Here is a 25436-nt window from a genome sequence, read left to right as displayed (position 1 = left end):
TGGTCACACCTATACACACCCACAATGATCTGTATGTGATGAAAGGGTCAGAAAGAGACAAGAGATAGATAGACAGAGAGGTAGGTAGGTAGGTAGATAGATAGAGATAGACAGACCGAGTTTGTGCCTGCCACCCACTGTGCCTTCTAATGTAAGAGTCTCCAAGCTAAGTGCGACAGACGAAGTGAGGCGAATCGCTGTGACAGACGAGAGATGTGCACCGGAGATGTTATTAAACTCAAATTCTTTTGTCTTGTGTGAGCGAAGAACTGCGATGTCTGTTAAGACACATTTCCCACCTGTCAATAAGAACTTACCTGTCTTCTCACTCTCGTATCTCATTCAGTTACCATTTTACTTTTCTATATACGTTGATGAATGAGTAGGTAGGTAGGTGCGTCCCTATCGACCCACCAACCCTCAATTAATTAACAGAACTTGACAACCAGGATCGTTTCGTTTTCTTTGTGGCGAAGAAAACTCAACCCAAACCTTACTCTCTCTCTCTCTCTCTCTCTCTCTCTCTCTCTCTCTCTCTCTCTTCTCACACACACACTCTCACACTCTCTCACACACACACTCTCTCTCTCTCACACTCTCTCTCTCTCTCTCTCTCTCTGGTTATGTTAAACCCTCATAAAATGGTTTATATTCCAGAAATATCAGGATCATTAAATATTCTTTTCTACTCTAGACGAAAGGCTCGAAATTTTGGGTGAGGGGCCCAGTCGATTAGATCGACCCCGGTACGTAACTGGTACTTAATTTATTGACCCCGAAAGGATGAAAGGCAAAGTCGACGTCGGCGGAATTTGAACTCAGAACGTAACGGCAGACAAAATACCGCTGAGCATTTTTGTCCGGCGTGCTAACGCCTCTGCCAGCCCCTTGCCAGCCCCTCACCGTCATAAGGGTCGTTGAATATTTTGAAAGGAACAATTCAATAGTTTTTTGTTTTTGTTGCTGTTTAATCTTTCAACGGCTGAAACCGTTTTTCTTTTTTTTTCTTTTGCTGTTGTTTATTGTTGTTGATGTTGTTTCTGCTCTCATTAATCGCTGTTATCATCATCACCATCAGCAGCAGCAGTATCGCCATCGCCAAACCCAATCAAACTACGACCACCATCATAAACTACCACCCCTACAACAGCCACCGCAGCATGTCTACCACCACCGCCACCACCACACATCCGGTGTGTCTGTCAATAATTCACTTAGTTGGTGGAGAAACTACATTTATTACAAATGCACAAATTGAAATCAAATGGAATATTTAAAAAAAACACCCTGGCGAGGGTTGGGTGGGTGGGTGGGGGTATGAGGTGATGGAGGAGTAGGAGGAGGAGGAAGAGGAGGAGGACCAACGGAACGGAATCCCTTAACAGACAGAATATGTCTTGTCAAAGAACTTCCTGATTCAATCTGTTAGGTTCTCCGTTGAGAAATTACATCAATAATTTATTATTAAATAATACATAACAACAACAATAATAATAATAATAATGAGACGATGATTATTTTTTTTTATTTGCCTCAAGAGTATCAGATGAAGAGAAACATTACAAGGATAGTTTACAATTTGTGGGTTTACATGAAAAAGACAGGGAAAAGAAATTGAGAAGAGTGGGTAGATGATGTTTAAAAAAAGGGATTCAAAATACGTGAACTTGTGGAAAATGGAGTTCTGATACGGGAAAACCTTCAACTAAGGTTAATGAAGGATTAGCCTGACCCCCAAGGGCACAAGCTCTCGCCCAAATGTGTTTCTGCAATCGACAAACGCCTCACTCTGACCCTTTTTATCACAGTCACCCAACCCTTGAAAACTTCGCCAGAAGAGAAAACTTCCCTCTCCATTCTGACTTCCGTTTTGAAGTGGACCTCGAAAAAGTCGACAAAGGTTTGACTGAAGAAGGTGTCCTCAATCTTTTTAGCCTCTTTTCAGCCACACAACCTCTTTTACCATTGTCACTAGACAGAGGAACACTGCTTTGTTAAAGGTGGCTATTGGCTCAGCGATCTTTACAATGGACCTGACCGACGGTCGTGTTCTTTCTACACCTGACAATGGCTATTCAACTCCATAACTCAGTAATGAAATGTCTGGATACTGCCCAAATGCACGCAGATCAGCTCTCACTGCTTTGCGAGTCTCGGACAGTTTCACCTGGTAGCACTTCCTCCGTACCTGTAGAGTTTCTCTCAAGCAGGGAGTGCCCCTCGGCAAAACTGCTAGGCCAGGGATTTGTACGAGTTATTCACAATAGACCCCGGCCTGAAAGTCCTCCGAAACGGACTCCTGAGTTCGTCCTCCTCGTCGACGCCTTACACTCACCCCAACATCGTCACCCCCCCCCCTGCTTCACCATCAGAGCTTCATATGTGGTGTCGTTAATTTAGTTACAAAAACCAGCAATTTCGGGGGCGGGGGGGGGACTAGTCGATACTGTGGACCCTGCCATTTGACTAGTAATTATTTCATCGACCCAGAAAGGATGAAAGACAAAATTAACATTGGCGAAATTTGAACTCAGCATGAAAAGACGGACGAAAAAGTACTCAGCATGTTATCCGGCGTCCTAACAATTCTGCCAACTTACTGCTTCAATAACAATAATAATATCTTTTTATTTGGCACCAAAACCTATTCATTCTTTGCAGAGGTGCGTGGAATAGTGGTTAGGGTGTTGGACTCGTGATCGTAAGGTTGTGGTTTCGATTCCTGAACCGCGTGATGTGTTGTGTTCTTGAGCAAGACACTTCATTTCTCGTTGCTCCAGTCCACTCAGTCAGCAAAGTGAATAATCCTGCGACGGATCGGCGTCCCATCCAGGGGGAATATATGCGCCACAGAAACCACAGACCTTATGACTAGAGAAGGATCTTTACCCTATTCATTCCTATAAAAACGTATAAGAAAGGTGTTGTGTGTGATAGTATGCACATTTAACCGTCCAAGTGGAATGAAGGTGGTGGGTGACGTAAAGACATCAAACCATTGGACGTAGGAGGGGCAGAGGAGAACTGTGGCTTCTTCTCTGCGAAATGAAGCCAGGAGAGAGAGAGCCATCTTCTCTTTTCGCTGCTTGGCCACCTTTCACAGACGCTGCACTTGGTTAAAAACGAATGATTGGAACAGCATCACAACAACAACAACAGCAACAATAAAAACTAGTTAAAAAGAAAAAAACACGAAATGAATGTTGTTCGTATTTAAAACCTAACGAAAGTGAAAAGGTGTCAGCATCACCAGCGCCATGATGCCCACCAAAACCTGAAGACGGTGTGGGGTGAAGGTGTAGTATAAGGAGTGTGGAGGAAGGAGGTGATGTGTAATAACAAGGAGAGGAAGATTGTCGGGTGATGGCGTGGGGGGGAGGCATTAGGCACACAGCTGAACAGATTATACTACCACACACACACACATACACTATATATATATACACACACACACCCAACCTCATGGTTGATGTAGGTTCAATCCCACAGTGTGCTACTTTTGAGGAGGGCCTTTTATAGCTCCTTGTCTGTCAAGACCTTGTGAGAGGATTGGTTGACGGAAACTGAAAGGAACCTGTTGTGTGTGTGTGTGTGTACTTGTCCCCACCACCGCTTGATAACCGATGATGGTGTGTTTACGTCCCTGTAACTGAGCAGTTTGGCAAAAGGTAATCAATAGAATAAGTACCAGACTGATTTAAAAAATAAGCCCTGGACTCGATTGTCCAAGGTGTTGCCCCAGCATGGCCGCAATCTAATGGCTGAAACAACTGAAAGACATGTATATCCATCCGTCTCCCCAGTTTTATTCCCCCACCCGGGACCCCCACTAACAGACATTTAGCAAGAGTTTCATCGACTGGGATCAAACTTGGACCCACGACCCTACAATGTAAACTTATTAACGAATTTGTCTGCTGCAGTGTTTGTGGTGGGGGTGGTGTTAATGGTGATAGGGGTGGCGGAGGTGGTTGTAGCAGTGGCGCTGGTGTTGGGGGTAGTGGTGGTGTTGGAGGGGAGGAGCACTTAACTTTTTTTTTAAATATTAAAATAATAACTGTAAATCCCCACCCCATCCCCACCCGGCTAAAGATCTCCTACAAATAAAAACTATTTTAATGAGAGAACGGTGCCGGGTAGTTGAGGTGTGAAGTGGCGGGGTGGGGTAGTAGTAGAGATAGGGGTGGAGGGAGAGCGAGAGAGCGGAATGAGAGGGAGGTGTGATGTGTCGGATGGGGGAGGAGAGCGAGGTGTGATGTGGTTTACCCTGGGAGGAGCACTGCATTGTGGGTAGCTTTGTTTTGTGTCGAGGGTGGCGGCGGTGATGGTGTTGGTCGTGGGGTGGATGGTTTTGTTGGTTGTTAAATGAGAATGTGTGTGTGTGTGTGTGTCCATGGGGGACGTGACGCGGTGTATTGTGGGATTGGGGTATGTGAGTGATGAAGATGGGGGAGGTGGGGTGGAGACGGAGAGGAAGGCTATTATGAAACAGATATTGCAAAACTTGCTACGTGTGTGTGTGTGTGTGTGTGTCCACATATTAATGAAAGTGAAATGGTGATGGTTGGGAGAAGAGAGGGGTGGGGGTTAGGGTGTGAAGATTATAATGGTGCGGTGTTCGTTAATGATGAGGATTTTTTTGTGATGATGATGATGATGTTAGCAGAGACAATAATAATGGATAATAAATATATGTGCAATGGGAATTAAGATGAAATGTCTACACACACACACACACACACACACGCACACTGACACACACACACACATACACACACACACGCACACACACTGACACACACACACACACACACACGCACACTGACACACACACATACACACACACACGCACACACACACACAGACACACATACACATACACACCACACCACACACACACACACACACACACACACACACATACACACAGACACACACACACATTGTGTATGTTCCTGTGTTGGGAATGCAATGTGACCAAATTGGTTAAAAAGTTCGTTCAGCAACCAAGTGTTGGGTTCGCTCCCACCGCGTGGTGTCTTGTCCAAATGTCATTTACCCTGGTCTTGGGTCGACCCAAGTTTTCTGAATGAACGGAAACTGTCGAGTGGATCGTACCCGTAATTCAAAGGTTAGACCTGTGTGTCACACTGATTACGTTAAGAGGACACATGTCTGTGGAATACTCGGCCACTTACACGTTAATTCGTTGAACAGGTCATTCGGGGGCAACTGAGAAATCATCGTCGATGTTGACGGATAGCCATTTACAAGAGGACAAAATGTTCCTCAACATCCACTCTTTCTGTCCCTCTCTTTCTCTGTCGCTCTCTAACACACACACACACCACACACACACACACACACACACATGCTAATGAGTAACTATCTACCTAGTAACTTAGCCTGTTAGAAATAGTAGTCAAAATACCCATGCCCTGTTTATATCTCCAAGGTTTGGCTTTTTGTGAGATTTGGAAACTGGTTCGATCCTAAATAGGTTCTGGTCCCTGTACAAGACACAGGTGCGCTCACATTAGACTACATCTACATTGGAGTACTCTCCAGTAAACTAGAGAGTACAGCAACTAGAAACGGTAACCACAAAGTATTCCAAATTAAAGTTTTAAAGATGAAGTTTTAATTAACCAACGCAACTCACAACTTTGTGGTCGCTGACGATAACAGAAAGAACAGCTAAATCTCCCTCAAATCACACGTTAGTATTTTTGAGTAGTAAACTTCATTCATTGCCCGATTTAACATCACCTCCTGGGACTTTGAGGGCTTAGAGTGGACCCAGTTCTAGGCCAATCCTCTGGTTTGAGGATCCCTTCTTCCTTCCTTCCCCGTCAGTGTCGCAGACCCCTGTTGAGGTTCACAGCGCTGCGCTTTCTCTTGACAAAAGAGAGACAGACAGACAGACAATGCATGAGATAACATAACGTGTTCTAAATACGCTGCTATGCCTAGAACAAAGACAACGACGAGATGGTTACGTCCGGAGCGTCTTTGTTTGTTGGACTGCATCAATCTGGAGTTACATAGCCAACCAACCAACCAACCAACCAGCCAGCCAGCCAACCATATATGGTGATCTGTTCTTTGCACAGAAATATGTCTATTGACATTATTCGATTACGTGAACCGGTGTTGTTGTTTAACCCAGGCTAACACTATTCCAGCGACCTATGATCATAGTGACCTATGAACACTAACATTCAAGCTGTGACCACCCGGTCTTTTTAGGGGTGTCCGGATCTATATTCTCTGTGTTTTGCCCATTGTTAATAGGGTAATAAGGGGTGGTTCTTAGTAGCTTATTGACACGACCAGGCCGGCCACATCTTATTGCTGGTCTGGCTAGCCATGTCCTATCGACCCGGCTAGGCTAGACATGTCCTAGTGTTGGAAGTCCTATTGACACGCTTGGGCTACCCATAACCTGGAGATGCCTGTCCTATTGACACGGTTAGCTTCACCTCTCCAGTTTTATTGCTGTATTAACTAAACATTAGTGGGAAGTAATGGCCCCCTGATGCCCCCCCCCCCGATGTGGTCTGTAGATGCCAGCCCCCTCGCCGCCTTCCATGTCTCTGCTTTCTATAAAAGCACCGCTGTCACCCCCCTCACCACCACTCCCTCCTATGATCACACATTTACATCACCTCCTCCTTCCACTCTCACCGTCGCCACCGCCAACACCCACTCGCCACCATCACACACACACACACACATACTCCCCCCCCATATCCCGTTCGTTCAGCTTTTCATTGTCTTTTGTTGTTGTTGTTATCATTATAGTGATTTATGATTATTTTTATTATTTACCTCCCTCCCCCCCTTCCTCTCTTTCTTCCTCTTCACCTCCCATCCCCACCCCCACCCGCCTCCTTTCCCGTTTCCTTTCCATTCCTGGTGTTGTTGTTGCTGTTGTTGTCTCTAATGTCCATCCAATAGTTATCCAGCTGCTAAATTATGGTTGTTTCTAACATTAGTGTTGTTGTTGTTGTTGTTGTACTTGATGATGACGACGACGACGGCCACAGGGCTAAATAACAATAATAACAATAACAATAATAATAATGTATTTTTTATTATTATTCATGTTGTGTGCGTGTATGTATGTGTGTGTCTATATGTGCGTGTGTGTGTGTGTGTGTGTGGTGCCAGTTAATTCAATTAAGCGACTGCTCCACCCAAAAATCACTTCAAAAACACAAACATTTCACACAAAAATAACGCGTGTCATTCGCTTTGTTAATCGACCGGAAGTTCGTTATTGCGCATGCCGAGGTTAGTTTTCTTTTGTAGGTTTTTTTTTTTCGTATATTTTCTCTATTTTATTTTATTTTATTTTCCAATATTGGATGTTGAAGTTAGACAGAGTGACGGAGATGGACGGAGATGGACGGACGGCAACGATGGTTGTCTGGCTGGCTGGCTGGCTGGCTGGCTGGATAGTTTCGCACAACGAACCATTAGCAGCATCAGCTCACGCACACACACACACACACACACACACACACACACACACACACACAGTTACCCACCTACACACATTTATCCACACATACACACACGCACAAAATTACACATGCGTACACGCACGCGCGCACTTCGACATTTGCTACGTTACCAAAATAAGTAGATGGAAGATTTTGCAAAGAACTCAAATGTTTACGAGAAAAGTGGGAAAACTATTGAGACCTCTGTTCAGACTAAGAGAATCGATATCTTACGTATCGCTGCTCACACACGCACACTGAAAGATGGATGGATGGATAAGTAATAAACTACAAATCATTGGCGGATGGACTACCAATGGTTTCATGTGAATAAATGCTCAATTATTCAATCGTAGATTAATGTTGACACTTCGGGTTGTATGTACGTAAGTTTATGCGTTTTGTATGAATGTATGAACGCACACACACACATTATATATATGTAATTTGGGCAGTGGTGGGCACTAATGGGTATGTGTCAATTAGTGTGTTGAGTAAAGCACGTTCACAGCTGTGGCTCCCTGGTGACATCCACGGTTGTGGTCTATTTCCGCTGATTCTACTTCAAGAATTGTTAGCTGAGACAGTAGTACTAAACGGAAGACAGATGTCTTTATTCAGGGCGACGATCGTTTCAACTTATCCTGAAACTGTTCGTTATGGGCACGATTTTGTGCATCAAATTATGTTGCATCAAGCTGTGTGCAGTTTTGTGTCACATCAGGTCCATGCATAAAGAAGGGGATGTCTCGTTAGATATATATATATATGAGATGTCCCAGGCATGTTGTTCGTGACTGCTGTATCTTAGCTAAGATTATCAATCTGGATAAGCTTGGATTTCCAGAAAAAGAAATCAACCAACCAACTCACACATTACAAATACAATCTTGTAAGTGGAACAGTAAGACTCTGCAAGACTTTTCTCAAGTTTAAAATGTGACGTTTTTTTCGTAATCTACATTTCAACGATGGAGCTTTGTATCTTTGTTAGAAAATAGCTCCTTCTTCTTAATTGAAAACAAAAAAGAACATTCCTACATACAAACAAGGCGAATTGGAGCGTTGGTTTGTTGCAACTCATTTCCATCTGAGTTGAAATTCTGCGGTCGGCTTTGCTCTGTTGCGTGTAATGGAAGCCGCGTTACTCTTGTCATATTCAGTGGCGACCACTTTTTGCCATAAGGTGCCTCTGGGTGGAGGCCTTTGTATTACATCTGGATTGGGCGCATTACCAGATTTGCACGCACTGTTTTTCGAGACATTGTGTATCTAGGACTACATTATGCAATGTGCTTTTTCTTGGTTTAGCAGGGGCTGATTGAGGAAGATTTCTAGTTGGCCAACATGGATGTGGACGTGGGACAAAGTACGAAAAAAAAAAAAGAAAATTCAAAGAGATTGGAGGGTTCGGGTGATCTGGAAGTTGTGATATTAGTAATGTAAGGAAAAGGATTAGGGGCCATAAAGGAAGTGAAACAGTTTGTAGGCGTGATTCGAAACTGGTTTGGAGAGTTAACAAATGGTGAGTTTACGGCAATAATGGGGGGTGGGGGAGGGATGGGGGTTGTCTCGTTCCCCAGAGAGAAAATAGATAAATAAATATAAATAAAAACAGCAGCGATGACAACAAAAACAACAACCAGAACAATAACAAGAAAAAAGTAAAAAAACAAAAAAAAAAAGAAGCGGGAAAAACAAGGAAACGAAAAAAGGATGAAAAAATGTGAGACAAAAGAAGGAGTACCGTGACCACCACGACGGGCGGATCTAAAAATAATATTTTTGAATAGAAAAAAAAAAACGATAAACAAAAGAGGAAGCGGTGGGGGTGGGGAAGCATTGAAAGCTGAGTAAAATGTGAGGAAAACATTTTAACATGAATTTAAAATGGAATTATTTGATGCGAGCCATTTTAAGAGAAAGAATTTTCCATAAAACCACTCGGCGTTTCACGTGATTGAATGGGATTTCACGGTTGGAACTAAATACATCAACACATCGGGAATAATAGCTTCACAATAAACACACACACACACACACACACTCTCCCCCGTAGTGTATTTGTGTGTAGGTGCATATATGTGCACTATATATATATTTGCATATATATATATATATGTGTGTGTATATACTTCAATATGTAGATATATATATATGTAGGTATATGTATATATTTAATTATTTCTGTGTGTGTGTGTATGTATGTATGGATATATATATATTTGTATGAGCTTGTACATGTACTTTTTTATGAGTATGAATGTATATAGATTTGTGTGTGTGTGTATATATATATATATATATATATATATATATATGATATATATTTATATATTTGTTTGTGTGTATGTCTGTATATATGTATCAGTGCATCCAGCCAATTCTCTCTTATATTGGTCTAATTGCAATAAACTCTTTGATTTATGCATGTTTGATTGAGTCTCCACCGCTGGAACCACTGTTTACCATTTTAATGACAAACAGAAGAACCACGCGCCGGCGCACACACACACACACACACACACACACACCTTCATCCAACCCTGTGTGTGTTGGTGATGTCGTTTTAATTACCGATCAGATATTTTGTTTGTTATGTAATAGTAATATTATAAATGACGATAATGACTTGTTTCCATATCAGTGAGGCTGGTGTAGAGAAACGGAATACAAGTCACAAACAAACGAGGTTTCTCTCGATTAAAAAAAAAAGGGCAAACATGAAGAAGATACGACAAAAACTCAAAAACAAATTTCCTCACCCCTCCATCGGCCTTCGCCTCCCTCTTCAAATATTTGAAAAGGTTTAATAATATTTCTTTCCAATTTTTGACACAGGGCCATACAGCTTGGCTGATACTTATTCTATCGGCCCCGAAAGGGTGAAAGGCAAAATCGACCCCAGCGGCATTTAAACTCAGAACGTAGCGACGGACTAAATGGCCCTAAGCATTTCGTCCGGCATGCTAACGATTCTGCCAGCTCACCGCCTTAATAATAATAATCCTTTCTACTGTAGGCACAAGGTCTGCAATTTTGGGGGGAGGAGGTAAGTCGATAGCATCGACCTCTGTAGTTTAGTGGTACTTAATTTATCGACCCCGAAAAGATGAAAGGTATATTAATAATAATAATAATAATAATAATAATGTGTACTGTAAGCAGAAGGCCTAAAATTTCGGTGGAGCGGTGTTAGTCGATTACATCGACTCCAGTGCTGAAGTGGATACCGAAAGGATGAAAGGCAAATTCGACCTCAGCGGAATTTGAACTCAGAACGTAACGACGAGCGAAATACCGCTAAGCATCTCGCCCGTCACTACGTTCTGAGTTCAAATTCCGCCGAGGTCGACTTTCGGGGTCGGCATCCCTCAGTGGTGGGCCACGGGATGGCGAGCCTTCGGGCAAGCTCTCCTGCGTCTCTGACCCGCAGTGACTTGTGCCGCTTGGGTGCTCAGTGACAGACCTGAGAAGCCGAATTGTACAAGTCAGCCTTCCCTCGGATTCGGTCCCCCGGGAGCTCTCAGAGCCTCGCCTACCGGGGGGACCAGCATATCGCTCGTCGCTACGTTCTGAGTTCAAATTCCGCCGAGGTCCACTTCACTTTTCATCCTTTCGAGGTCGATAACCGACTCGTCCCCACCCCCTCAAATTCCAGGCCTTGTGCCTTTAGTAGAAAGGACTATTATTGCTTGAAGTGGGGGGAGCGGATTGCCAGAAAGCTTTGAACTAAAAAGTTCTGAGATGGGCGGGTGGGGTGGGGCGTTTGGCCAACAAAGCTGTTTCTCGTGTTCTGGCACACTTCCAAAATTGGAAATTATTATTATTATTATTATTATTATTATTATTATGTCATCGTTTTTTTTTTCACCCCGTCCTTCACAATGACAACTGGGCAGCCATTTGTCTGTGATAACTTTGCAACTTCATCACCACCACCACCACTACCACCACTACCATCATCATCATCATCGTCTTCACTACCAACATCTACCATTATCATCATCACCTTCATCATTATCGCCACCACCACCACCACCATCATCTCCATTACCGTCGTCTTCGTCTCATCATCATCATCATCATCATTATGAACATCAATAAACCCTTAATTATCATTATCGTTGTTGTTGTTGTTGTACATTATATCACATAGTTTCGTAGGTGACAGTGTTAGTGCCCGGCTGGTCGGTCGGTCGGTCGGTGTCTCACTCTGAAAGTTTTTTTTGTTTTCTTTGAGGTGAGGTGACAAGTTTCAACATGAGTTGATTATTATTTTTTCTTTTCAAAATACAGCAGTAAAAAGGGGACCAGAACTTCGGGTGTGAGAGAAGGGGACACAGCACAATGGTGTGACATCAATTTTATTACATAAAAAAAAAAAAGAACCGAAAATCTGTGAAAATGCTTAATATTTTATTCAAGAAGTTTTATTAATATTTTAGTAATGTTTTGTAATGTAGTGTAAATTAAATCCATAATGAATATATTATGTGATAAACAGAGATTTGTGGTGGTGGTCGTGGTGGGGGCGGGGATGAATTGCAGCGATATTCCTTTGAAATGCCTCTCTAATTGTCACCGCCAACGACATGAAAAAAAAACACAAAAAAAAACAAATCAAACTCCGCAAATCTATAAACACACACACACACATATAATGATTACATCAGTACACACACACACACAACACACACACACACATATATATATATATATATATATATATGTATGTATGTATGTATATCAAAAGGAATACATTTCTAAACAATTAGACTGCATTCGATATTGTTGGTATAACAAAATCTTTGCTATTAATCGAACATGTATGACCCCCCCCACCTTCATTTCGATCCCCCCCTCTCTCTATTTCTTTGCTTGCCCCCCCTCCCCTCATCACACCTATCGATCTGTCTGCATATTTTGTGTTGAGTTCGTTGAAGGGTTTCAACCATTGGACTGCGGCCATGCTGGAGCAGCGTCGCTAAGGGTTTCAGGCAATCATGTCGTCCCCAGTATTTATTGCATCGATCAATATTTGTTGAATGGCTAAGTCGCCATGTAATTAAGATACACATCATAATAAACAATGCATATGTACAGACATACATATATACCTGCAGACATACATATATACCTGCATACTCAGAAACGCACACACACACACACACACACACACACACGTATGTATGTATTATACACATACATATATATTGCCAAATCCGTCATGAACGTCTCTCGCCCGTCACAGTCACATCTTCAGGATGAAGTGAGGTCTTATAACAAGCAGGGTCAATGTGGTTGGTGCCGGAACTTTAACAGTCGGACGTTTATTGTTGTTTATGATCGATGTTTGTGGTGTGTTTATATCTTCGTTTTGTTCAGTGTTGTAATTCTGCTTCTATTATCCTATTTGTCTGGGAATAATACAGTATAACTGTATTATTTACTAATGTTTTCCTGTCTACTTTTGTTATCCGCTGTGTGGAGTGATTGCTGACAGGAGAGTATCGCACTGGAAAGCCAATATAACAGTTGGAGTCGTTGAGTTTATAACTTTCAGATTAGCAATGCAATTTATAAACCCCATCGGCCATCATTAGGTTTTTGCTGTTTAAAGACTTGTGGTTCGCTAAAGTTTTTTTCCCCAATAAACTTAGATGCATTTCTAGTATATTATTAGTTTAAAGTTAAACGTAAGAGATCTTGTGTTCTGTTTTATGATCTTTTGGTGTGTTCATCGGTTGCTTATTGTATGTCGTATCTGATGTATATACTTCGTTGTACTTATATGTTTATATTGTTCCAGGAGTTGGTTTGTTTAGTTTATTAGAATATTTGTTGTTGGCAGTTTCATTTTATGCGACAGATTTATCTGGTTTCGTGTTTCGGCTTTTCCCACTCGAGATTTCCTCATGTTTCCGTGTCGTTGTCTCCATCGAACGATCGACATTCAGTTTTGTCTCAGCTGCAAACGAATGTAATATCTCTGTTGTTTTCTCTCTTGATTTTAACATTTTGAAATAGATTCCTTTTGTTGCCATCACATTTATCCGGAAAGATAAAAGCAAAGTTAACCTCGGAAAATATTGAATCCTGAACGTAAAAAAACCCCCGAACAGACAGAAACAAACACTACAAGAAGTGTTTTTATCTGATATTCTAAAGATTCAGTGACTGAGTCTCTCATATACAGAAATATCTAAACACTAATGAAGCGCCATTGACTACAGCTGAGTTCAATGCCACACTCAATCTCTCTGTTAATTCTTTGAATAAAGAGGTGGCAATTGGTGAGAGGATGTTCGATATTGTGGAGCGAACAAAGAGAAAGGTTAAACTCTATCAATGTGTTGTTGCAAACGAAAACCTTAACATCATTCTGCATTCCGCATCTTCTCATAATGCTGTTGCCACAAAGTCCAAAATATTCCCTGGAAGTCTTTGAACCCATGATTCTTCGTTTCAGGTGGTCACTTTTGGAGCAAACACTGTAATGACGGCGTGGTGCTTGTGCATTTTGCACTAAGTTGCAAAAGATCACGAAAATATTGTTATAACTGGAAAAATCATCAACGCCGAATTTAAAGTTATTCTACTTGTGGTAGATTCCGTCGTTGATTTTAAGTGTTTTGTATTTTTCTGTTGATAATGAGTTTGTCATTAAATATTAGTAAAGTTACCTTATTTAATAAACAAATTTTTAAAACATTCTATGTAGAGTGTTGTTACTGTTGTCAGACGAAAGTGCTTTCGCATCCAGTTTTATTTTTGCAGACTAATTTATAATTCATCGTAATGGCTCCTTGCTGTGAATGCGTGGACAACCAACGAGAAAGTGTTACACGTGTGTGTTCAATGTAAACAGATGAGATGTGAAGTTCACAACTTTACTGCGCAAATCGAGATTTTGGTCTTACTTTGGCTGTCTGCAGTGCGTTCCGTACTTTACTCAATGGAAAATCTTCTCATAATACACACACACACACACACACACACACACACACAGATATGCTCACGTATCATATCTGCCGCCTGTCTGTATAGACAGACATACAAATATGCTCAGGTACATACACACGCACGTAATGAGAACTTACATAAACACATGCATATATACAGATACAAACATATACAGACAGGCACTCCACCGGTTGCGACGACGAGTGTTGCAGTTGAACCGATCGACAGAACAGCCAACTCATGAAACTCTGTTTCTTGTTCAAGTGGCTGAGTACTCCACAGATACGCAATACGCTTGTGGCTAGATTCGACGTGACGAGGTTGGCCTTTTGGAATACAGTACAACACGGACTGGAATAAAGTGCCCCTGCTCAAAGACACAACGCTCCGCTGGAAATCGAACCCACGAACTTACGATCGTGAGGCGAGTACTCTAACCACTCAGCCACGCGCCTTACACACACACACACACCACAAACCCATACTTACATATATTTACATATAAACACATGCATATATACACACACACACATAGACAGCTATGGATAAACCCACCACCCATCCATACGCATAAATATACAAACACACAGACGTAGATAGTACCAAGGACAAATTCTCTTTTTCCTTTTTCATGTTTGTTGTGTCGTTTCGGTTCACCCCCCCCCCGTTCCCCACTGAAATAGTTGGTTCCATTGTAACAACAATAACCCTGGCCCCTCCCCTCATAAATCTATCGACGTGACCTTGTGTTCACGCTAGAATTCAATAATCTTCAAAAACCGTTACTAAATGTCTACAATGGAGCAGAGATGCCAGGAATTTGTGCTTTATCAGCAGATTTTGTTAATTAAAAATTATTTTCAATTAATTGATTTCCCACTAAAATGAAAAACAAATGAAAAATATTCAAAAGAATTCCATTTATTAAAAATTGTTTAAAATTGTACCAAACCAACTCACCAAATGTTTCGCAAAAGGTTTCAGTTTTTATTTTCAAAATTGCAAAATATTAACCATATATATATATGTGTGTGTGTGTGTGTGTGTGTGTGTGTGTGTGTGTGTGTGTGTGTGTGTGTGTGTGTGTGTGTGTGTGTGTGTGTGCGCGCGCGCGCGTGCGTGCGTGCGTGCATTTGAGCGTGTGTAAAGATATGCTTTTGTGTCAGGAGCCAATCATACATCACGTGAACGATTATACGGGTGAATCTATGAATCTGTGTGTGTGTGTGTGTGTGTGTGTGTGACTGTGGTTGAGAAGTTTGCATCCCAACCACATGGTTCTGAGTTCAACTCCACTAAATGGCACCTTTGGCAAGTGTCTTCTATTATAGTCCTGGGACAACCAAAGCCTGGTGAGGGATATGGTAGACGGAAACTGAAAGAAGCCCGTCGTATAACACACACACATTTACACTCATATACACATAAACATGTGTGTAGATGTGTATAAACCAGTTTTCCTGTATTTCAAGCTTTAATTAATCGTTCAAATAAATTACATGGGAAAATCGTTTATTCATCAAAATCCCCCCCCCCCCCATCATGTTCTGTTGTCATCGTTGTGCCGCAAGTTCAATTCCATGCTTATCCTGTCTGGCTGGTTAAGCGGCAAAACATTTCGCTGGCCTCATCTTCCAGAGCAGATCTCTTTCATCTTGGTTTCTCTTCATTTGAATATTTCTAAACCAAGATTTATACTGAAACCTATTACATTATTTACATTATTTACATTCGACGGATATTTGTCCTCGTCTTGTATGTTGTTAGCACAAAGTTTCGGCTGATATACCCTCCAGCCTTCATCAGGTGTCTTGGGGAAATGTCCAACCTGGGTTCTTATTCCTAAGGTATTTTTCGATATTATTATTATTCAGGTCACTGCCTGGAATCGAACTCGGGCATATGGCATAGTGGTTAAGAGCGCGGGCTACTAACACCAAGATTCCGAGTTTGATTCCAGGCAGTGACATGAATAATAATAATATCGAAAAATACCTTAGGAATAAGAACCCAGATTGGAAATTTCCCCAAGACACCTGATGAAGGCTGGAGGGTATATCAGCCGAAACGTTGTGCTAACAACATACAAGATGAGGACAAATATCCGTCGAATGTAAAATAATTCCTCATCTCTTAATTATAGAAATGTGTTAAACTTATTTTAGTAAAATATTCTATTCACAACAAAATAACAGATTAACAAACAAATAACAATTCATCGGATACTTTCTATCCTTTAAGGTGGTTATTTTAACCTCTATTTAAATATGTGTGTGTGCGTCTTTGTATCTATGTTTATCCCCTACAAACGCTTGACAACCGGTATTCGTTTGTTTATGTCTATAAATTAGCGGTTCGGCAAAGGGGGGGGAGATAGAATAAGTACCACGCTTTAAAAAGAAAATAAGTACTAGGGTCGATTCATTCGATCAAAAATTCTTCAAGGCGGTGCCCCAGCATGGCCGCAGTCTAATGACTGAAACTAGTAAAAGATTATGTGCCCCAGCATGGCCGCGGCTTTCGGGCTGAAACATTTTTAAGGATTTAAGGATATATATATATATATATATATATATATATATATATATGTGTGTGTGTGTATATATGTGTGTGTGTGTATATATATGTGTGTGTGTGTGTATATATATGTGTGTGTGTGTATATGGAAGTGTATATATATAAATATATATGTATGGGTGTGTGTATTTATTTATCGCACACGTACACACACGCACGTTAATATATTTCTGCATATCCACATCCATCAAGCAATTTAATAAAACGTATCTAATTTATATTAATAAACTATATTGTATTTAATATCTCTATTCATAGACAATAAAATATTTCATTTATGCCTAATAAAAATTCAATCTATTTATACCGAATGCAATAGAAATCTCTCCTTTCACTATTCAACCGCCCACTCTCGACTCTTTATTAATTTTCTCGCCATCAAACTGCCATTTGTTTTTAGTTACCTTACACTATTCTAACCATGGCATTGTTGTCGTTGCTAATTCGCTATTTTCCTCATTGTTCTTCCTCCAACTCAATTCTTCACCGCTGCCCTACACACACACACACACACCACTTTGATATTGTTCTTTAGTCCCATGCGTGTACATATACATGTTTGCACGTGTAAACACACACACACACACACACGTACATTTCAGCATTCCTCGACCGTTCAATTCAGACACTTTTCTTTCTTTTTCTCTCTCCTCTTCTATCCTTTCCGGAGAAGTGCTTATGCTCGAAACCTTAAACACTTCATCCATTTTTCCTAAGCGTCGACCTAAAACACTCCGTTTCTTGTTCTTTTACCTCATCTTTTTTTTGGGAGGGGGTAAACCATATCATCATTAAAATAATGACCGGGTTGCAGCAACAAAGCCCACCCACCACACTGCCTCCAGGTCCTAAATAAATTCCAAGCCAGTCTCTTACGATGAAGATGTCGATGTGTGTGTGATGATGTTTTCCTCTGCTTACATCACCATGATGTGCGTTCCACTAGAGTAATTTTGGTGTTTCCAATCCAGGGTGGCCCACACACTGGCCAGAGAGCCGCAGTCGTCTTTACCTGATCTTCTCGCTAACCTTTCGGCAGGTTTCCATAAAGGGATTCATTAGTCATATGTCGCTGCCGTTTCATATATTAAGGCCATTCGTAGCATCCTTGTGTAGCACCTATTCAGCCCGTTTTTTAAATTTCTTAATCAGCGTCCCCGTTTCACTCTGATGTGACAGTTGCAATGAACAACTTGACTTTGGTTTCCCTGGACAATTTGGAGTTCCAGACCTTCTTTAGTTTGTGCCTTCCTGGTCTTGATATCTACTTCCGAAATGCTCACCCAACCACCTAAGTATTTGAAGTCTTCAGTAACATTCAATTTGGAAACCGTTCAAAGCAAACAGTACAACATAACTTGATTGGTTGGAAGACATCTATTCCGTTCTCTTAACATTTGTGTGAAGTTCTATTTTAGCAGCTCATGTTTCTACTATGGATCAACATATATATATATATATATATATATATATATATATATATATATATATATATATATATATATATATCGTTCGACGTAGCTCACCATATACTATACACTTTTGAAAATCTAATGTGAAACTGGCAAAGTGTATTCCTATATTTGAAAACATAATTAAATTCTAATTAATTCTAATATATTCTCAGCACATTTTCAACTTCTCTCTCTCATATATATATATATAGGGAGTACATACATGTATGTGTATATATAATATATACATATGCATGTATGTATATATATATATATATATATATATATATATATATTTATTTATTTATTTATTTTTGTTCTTTCGTCAGATATAGATTTATCGGATGTCGACTCGGAACCGGGTTTCCACGTGAAACGGAAACAACGACGAAGCCGGACCACCTTTACTGCTGACCAGCTGGAAGAACTGGAGAAAGCCTTCGAACGGACACACTACCCTGATATTTATACCCGCGAGGAACTGGCCCAGAGAACCAAATTGACCGAGGCACGAGTCCAGGTTTGGTTCAGCAATCGCAGAGCACGATGGCGCAAGCAAGTAGGCAATAATCAACTAAGTACCCTGAATGGCTTAATTCCACCCCAAACTGTACCCGGTTCTCATTACGTCCTGCCAGATTCAAGTTATACGTTGTCAACAGCTCAAGGTAAGTGAAGTGTATGCTTCGATATGATGATAATAAAAACATAAATGTTGGTTGGTTGATGTCTTCAGTCATGATTTACACCGTGTGGAGAGAGAGAGAGAGAGAGAGAGAGAGAGAGAGAGAGAGAGAGAGAGAGAGAGAGAGAGAGAGAGAGAGAGAAGTGTAGGATGAGTGCTCATTCTAGGCTTGGTGGCAGACTCTGTGTAAAAAAAACGCTACAAACGCGTACACAAAGAGAAAGAGTAATAGAAATGAGAAATATGAAGCTGTTCGAATCTGCCGGAATGCATTAAAAATGAACGTCAGGTATTTGTTTTATCAATTTTATTTTAAAGTAATAAATATATATATATATTTTTTTTTGAAAACACATTTTTTATAAACACCAAAAACAGTTGATAGCATTTATGCCATATTTTCTGATATTCTTCCGGGTGGCAAGACTGGATTTCCGAAGCGTCGTCGTGTGACGCATTACACTCAAGTCTCTGTTATTGCTGTTGTTTTGCTTCTCAGAACGTTCGGTCTTGTTTGTTCTGGTAGATTCTGTGAGGGCGGATGCCAGGGGTCTGGCTGGGTCCCTTTTCGCACGTTAGAAGTTTTGATACACGTGACATTCGACATCCAAATACCAACCTCAAAATCCTTGTTGTCCCCAACACAGCAGTTTTGGGGGTCTTGCTCTACATACATATCTACACACACACATACATACATACACACACACACACACACACACACATATATAGATACACACATACACGTATATACACACGCACGCACACATATACATACATACACACGCACACATACATACATACACACGCACCGACACATATACATACACACATTTATATATACATACACAAACACATACATAACATATACACACATATACACGCACACATACACATATACATGCATACACACGAACACATACATACATATATACACACACACAAACACGCACACATATACTAACAGACATGTACACATACATACAAACATCCAGACACACAGACGCGCATATTAGCTACATATACATACACACACGCACATACACAGGCACACACACATATACACACAGAGACACATATCCATACATGCAAACACAGACATACATGTACACATATACATACATCCACATATAAAAAACATACATACAAACACACATACATACACACACACACACAAATACATACAAACAGATGCATCCATACACACACAGATACACACATACATACATATATACAAACATTCACACAGACACACATACATACACACATACAAATACACATATAAATACACACATATACATACACACATGCATATATATACACACATTCACACATACATACATGCACACACACACAGACGCACATGTACACACATACACACAGACACAGATACATATACACATACATAAACACAAACACACATATACCTACACACATATGCATACATACACACACACACACATACATGCAGACAAACATGCAAATACACACACATATTCGTACATACATGCACACACACATACGTACATACAGCTACACACACATACAAACGCATATACACACACACACACACACACACATATATATACACATATATAGATGCATACACAGACACATATACACACACAGATATACATATACACACACATCCATACATACACTCACATATACATCTATATACATACACCCACATATACACACATACACACACACACAAAAATACATACCAACAGATGCATCCATACACACACAGATACACACATACACACAAACATATTCACACAGACACACATACATGCATACATACACACATACAAATACACATATACATACACACATGCATACATACGCATATACATCTATATACATGTACACAAACATATGCACACATACATACACACATATATAGATACACATATCCATACATACAGACACATATGCACACACACACATAGATATACACACCTACATATGCATACATATATGTACACCTACATACACATATGCACACACATGCATACACACATATACACAATCATATATACACACACACATATATATACGTACACACATACGTATATATACGTACACACATACGTATACGCACATATACATATATACACACACACATACATTCACACACACATATACGTAAACATACACACATATACACACACACATTCAGACATATACACCCACATACACACACACACATATACATAAATGCACACATTCACACACATACACACACACACAGACGCACATGTACACACATACACACAAACACAGATACATATACACATACATAAACACACACACACATATTACCTACACACATACAGACACACACATATGCATACATACACACACACATACATGCGGATAAACATGCAAATACACGCACATATACATACACACATATTCGTACATACATGCACACACAAATACATACATGCATACACACATACAGCTACACACACATACAAACGCATATACACACACACATATATATATACACATATATAGATGCATACACAGACACATATACACACACAGATATACATATACACACACATCCATACATACACTCACATATACATCTATATACATACACCCACATATACACACACACAAAAATACATACCAACAGATGCATCCATACACACAGATACACACATACACACATATATACAAACATATACACACATACATACACACATGCATATATATACACACATTCATACATATGCATATACATCTATATACATGTACACAAACATATGCACACATACATACACACATATATAGATACACATATCCATACATACATAGACACATATGCACACACAGACACACATACATACACACACACATACGTATACACAAACACATGCATATATATACACACATGCATATATATATGTACAACTACATACACATATGTACAGACATATACACAATCACATATTATACACGCACATATATACGTACACACATACGTATACACACACATATACACACACATACGCATTCACACACATATACATATATACACACACACACATATACATTCACACAATCGCATTCACACTCTCAGACATACATACATACACACACATATACACACACAGATATACATATACACACACATCCATACATACACTCACATATACATCTATATACATACACACATACATACACACACAAAAATACATACCAACAGATGCATCCATACACACAGATACACACATACATACATACATACATATTCACACAGACACACATACATGCATACATTCACACATACAAATACAGATACACACATAAATACACACATATATACAGACACATATACATACACACACGCATATATATACACACATTCGTACATACACATATACATCTATATACATATACACAAACATATGCACACATACATACACACATATCAATACATACATAGACACATATGCACACACACACATTTACACACACACATATACATAGATATATACACACACATATGCATTCACACATATATATATACACACATACATTCACACTCTCAGACATACATACACACACATATACGTACACATACATACATATACACACACGGCATTTCATCCATCTTTATGTTGTGAGTTCAAATTCCGCCGAGGTCAACTTTGCCTTTCATCCTTTCGGAGTCGATTAAACAAGTACCAGTTACGCACTGGGGTCGACGTAATCGACTTAATCCCTTTGTCTGTCCTTGTTTGTCTCCTTGGGTAATAAAAAAAATGTGTGTATGTATGCATGTCTATATCTCTATGTATGAATATATGTATCTATATACTTGTATGTATGTGTATGTATGTATATGTACTTATGTACATATATATACGTATGTATATGTGTGTGTGTGTGTGTATATGTATGTATATTTCATTATTTAAATACGTTGTGTGAGAGAATATTATACACTGAATTTTCGTGCTGTTTGTGTCAAAAATATTCATACTTTAAAGTCTTTCGACCTTTAATACGAGCCATTGTTTATTCTGTACTTTCATTAAATGTTAAGGGTTTAGCAAAAAAGTTTTTAAATAGTTAAGAAAGGCTTTCCTAGTAATCACAAATAATACCACCACATATTTAACAGATCATTAATTAAAATATCCTCGTCTACAACACCAAACATAGCATCTATTATTGCCAGTTCTAATAGAAGAAAGATTAACAAGTTTTAGTTAATAACAGCAATAACAATCCTAATAATGAATTCAACAATATCAGTAATAAGACTGGAGATAATTAATGCTGAAGACACGGAGGAGCGAGGCTGATCGATGGCAACGGAACTCTAAGAAACCATAGATTTCACAATATACAATATGCCTCAGCTTCAACAACAGCACAAACTCATAGCAATAATAATAATAATAATAATTCACAAATATATCTGACTCCAAGATAAATAAGACTACAACGATAACATTAAGCACCATAACATACACACACACACACACAAAAAAATTTAGATGAAAGAATCTTACTCTCACCCTGGTCTGTCTTGAACCCAGTACCAGATTATTCAGGATGTCCTATCACACTTTATCTTTCTGCACCCTTACTCACCCCCCCCCCATTAATTTAAGATAATTAAATCCGCCACAGCATCAACTCAATAATAAAAATAGGTTTAAATATCTCATTTTTTCACTGCTTTACAAGGTGAGGTCTGGTGGCTTAGTGGGTAAATATCTCTATAATCAAAAATATTTTAATTACTTTATCGATTTATTTATAATTATTTCCTTATTTTGATATCTCTAAATGGTAAATAATAGATGCTAATGTCAATCTTTGTTGCATCTTTTATAATATTTCAAAGTTTTAGAGAATTTGTGTCTACATGTTGACAATTTATTAAGTTCTTTTGACTAAACAGTAGAATATAGAGGGACTCCTTTGTACAGAGACGGCAACTATTAGACTTACGTGTGTAAGGTGTAGCAGAATCTATTATTGACCAATCTAATCTACAGGTAACTTGATTTTGGTTCAATTTGTTTATACAGGTAGCTAACGAAGTAGTCTTACTAGTGATGTAAGGCTCAAAGTAATGCAGGTGTGCTGGAAAGCTTTGCTTAAAATTAACAGAACTCCCTGTGTATACCATATTACTTAAACTATATATATATGTATATATACATACATATATATATATACACGTGTGTGTGTGTGTGTGTTCCAACTCCTGTTTGTCGACCAGCATTGGTGTGTTTGCATCCGCATAATGTAGTGGTTTGGAAAAAGAGACTGATGGAATAAGAGCCAGGCTTTAAAAAGAAGTGTAGGTGCCCCAGCATGGCCACAGTCTGATGACAGATAAAGATAAAATATATAACTTATCATGATTTCAAAAAGGGATTGAAACCCTCATGCTAAATACTAAGTTATACCTTACCACTAAGCCACCCAAGCAATTCTTATTTCTAGCCTAAAAATAAAAGTATTTAAATCTATTTTTTTTAATGATTGGACACAATTATAGATTTAAGTATCTCATAAGTGACAGCAATTATTGGGGGGACCCAGTAGACTCGTGGGTAAAGGTGTGAGCAGTGCAAAGGGGGATGTTAGCAACCTTGTCCTGGGGGGATCAAATCAGGGTGTAGGAGAGATTCTTTTATATTTTTTGTTTGTTTCAAGGATGCTAAAAAAAAAAATATATAGTTGCAGACAGAGATTGAAACCTCTATCTCTACACAGGATTAGTAATTAAGTTACCAACCCTTTTACCCACTAAGCCACCAGACCTCACCTTGTGAAACAGTGAAAAAATGAGATATTTAAATCTATTTTTATTAATGATTGGACACAATTATAGATTTAAGTATCTCATTTTTGACAGCATTATTGGGGGGACCGGTAGACTCGTGGGTAAAGGTGTACGTAGGTGAGCAGTGTGATGTTAGTAACCTTGTCCTGGGGGGATCAAATCAGGGTGTAGGAGAGATTCTTTTATATTTTTTTTTAGCATCCTTGAAACCAAAAAAAAAAATTAAAGAATCTCTCCTACACCCTGATTTGATCCCCCCAGGACAAGGTTACTAACATCACACTGCTCACCTACGTACACCTTTACCCACGAGTCTACCGGGTCCCCCCAATAATTGCTGTCAAAAATGAGATACTTAAATCTATAATTGTGTCCAATCATTAATAAAAATAGATTTAAATATCTCATTTTTTCACTGT

At 39.5% G+C, this 25436-nt stretch overlaps 1 protein-coding gene across 1 annotated transcript in view; it reads left to right on the top strand.

Moving 5' to 3' along the window:
• LOC115224691 (paired box protein Pax-3-like) overlaps positions 1-25436 on the top strand; it is a 55820-nt gene that overhangs the window by 5611 nt on the left and 24773 nt on the right. Inside the window, exon 3 of the mRNA XM_029795548.2 lies at positions 18835-19173. Within this exon, the coding sequence (XP_029651408.1) occupies positions 18835-19173 (339 nt within the window). The remainder of the gene's footprint in view (positions 1-18834; positions 19174-25436) is intronic.

This window comes from Octopus sinensis, linkage group LG26, assembly GCF_006345805.1.
Source record: "Octopus sinensis linkage group LG26, ASM634580v1, whole genome shotgun sequence".
In the NCBI taxonomy this organism is placed as follows: domain Eukaryota; kingdom Metazoa; phylum Mollusca; class Cephalopoda; order Octopoda; family Octopodidae; genus Octopus; species Octopus sinensis.
Note: the sequence above shows the minus strand (reverse complement) of the source record. Positions and strands in the feature narration are given on the sequence as shown.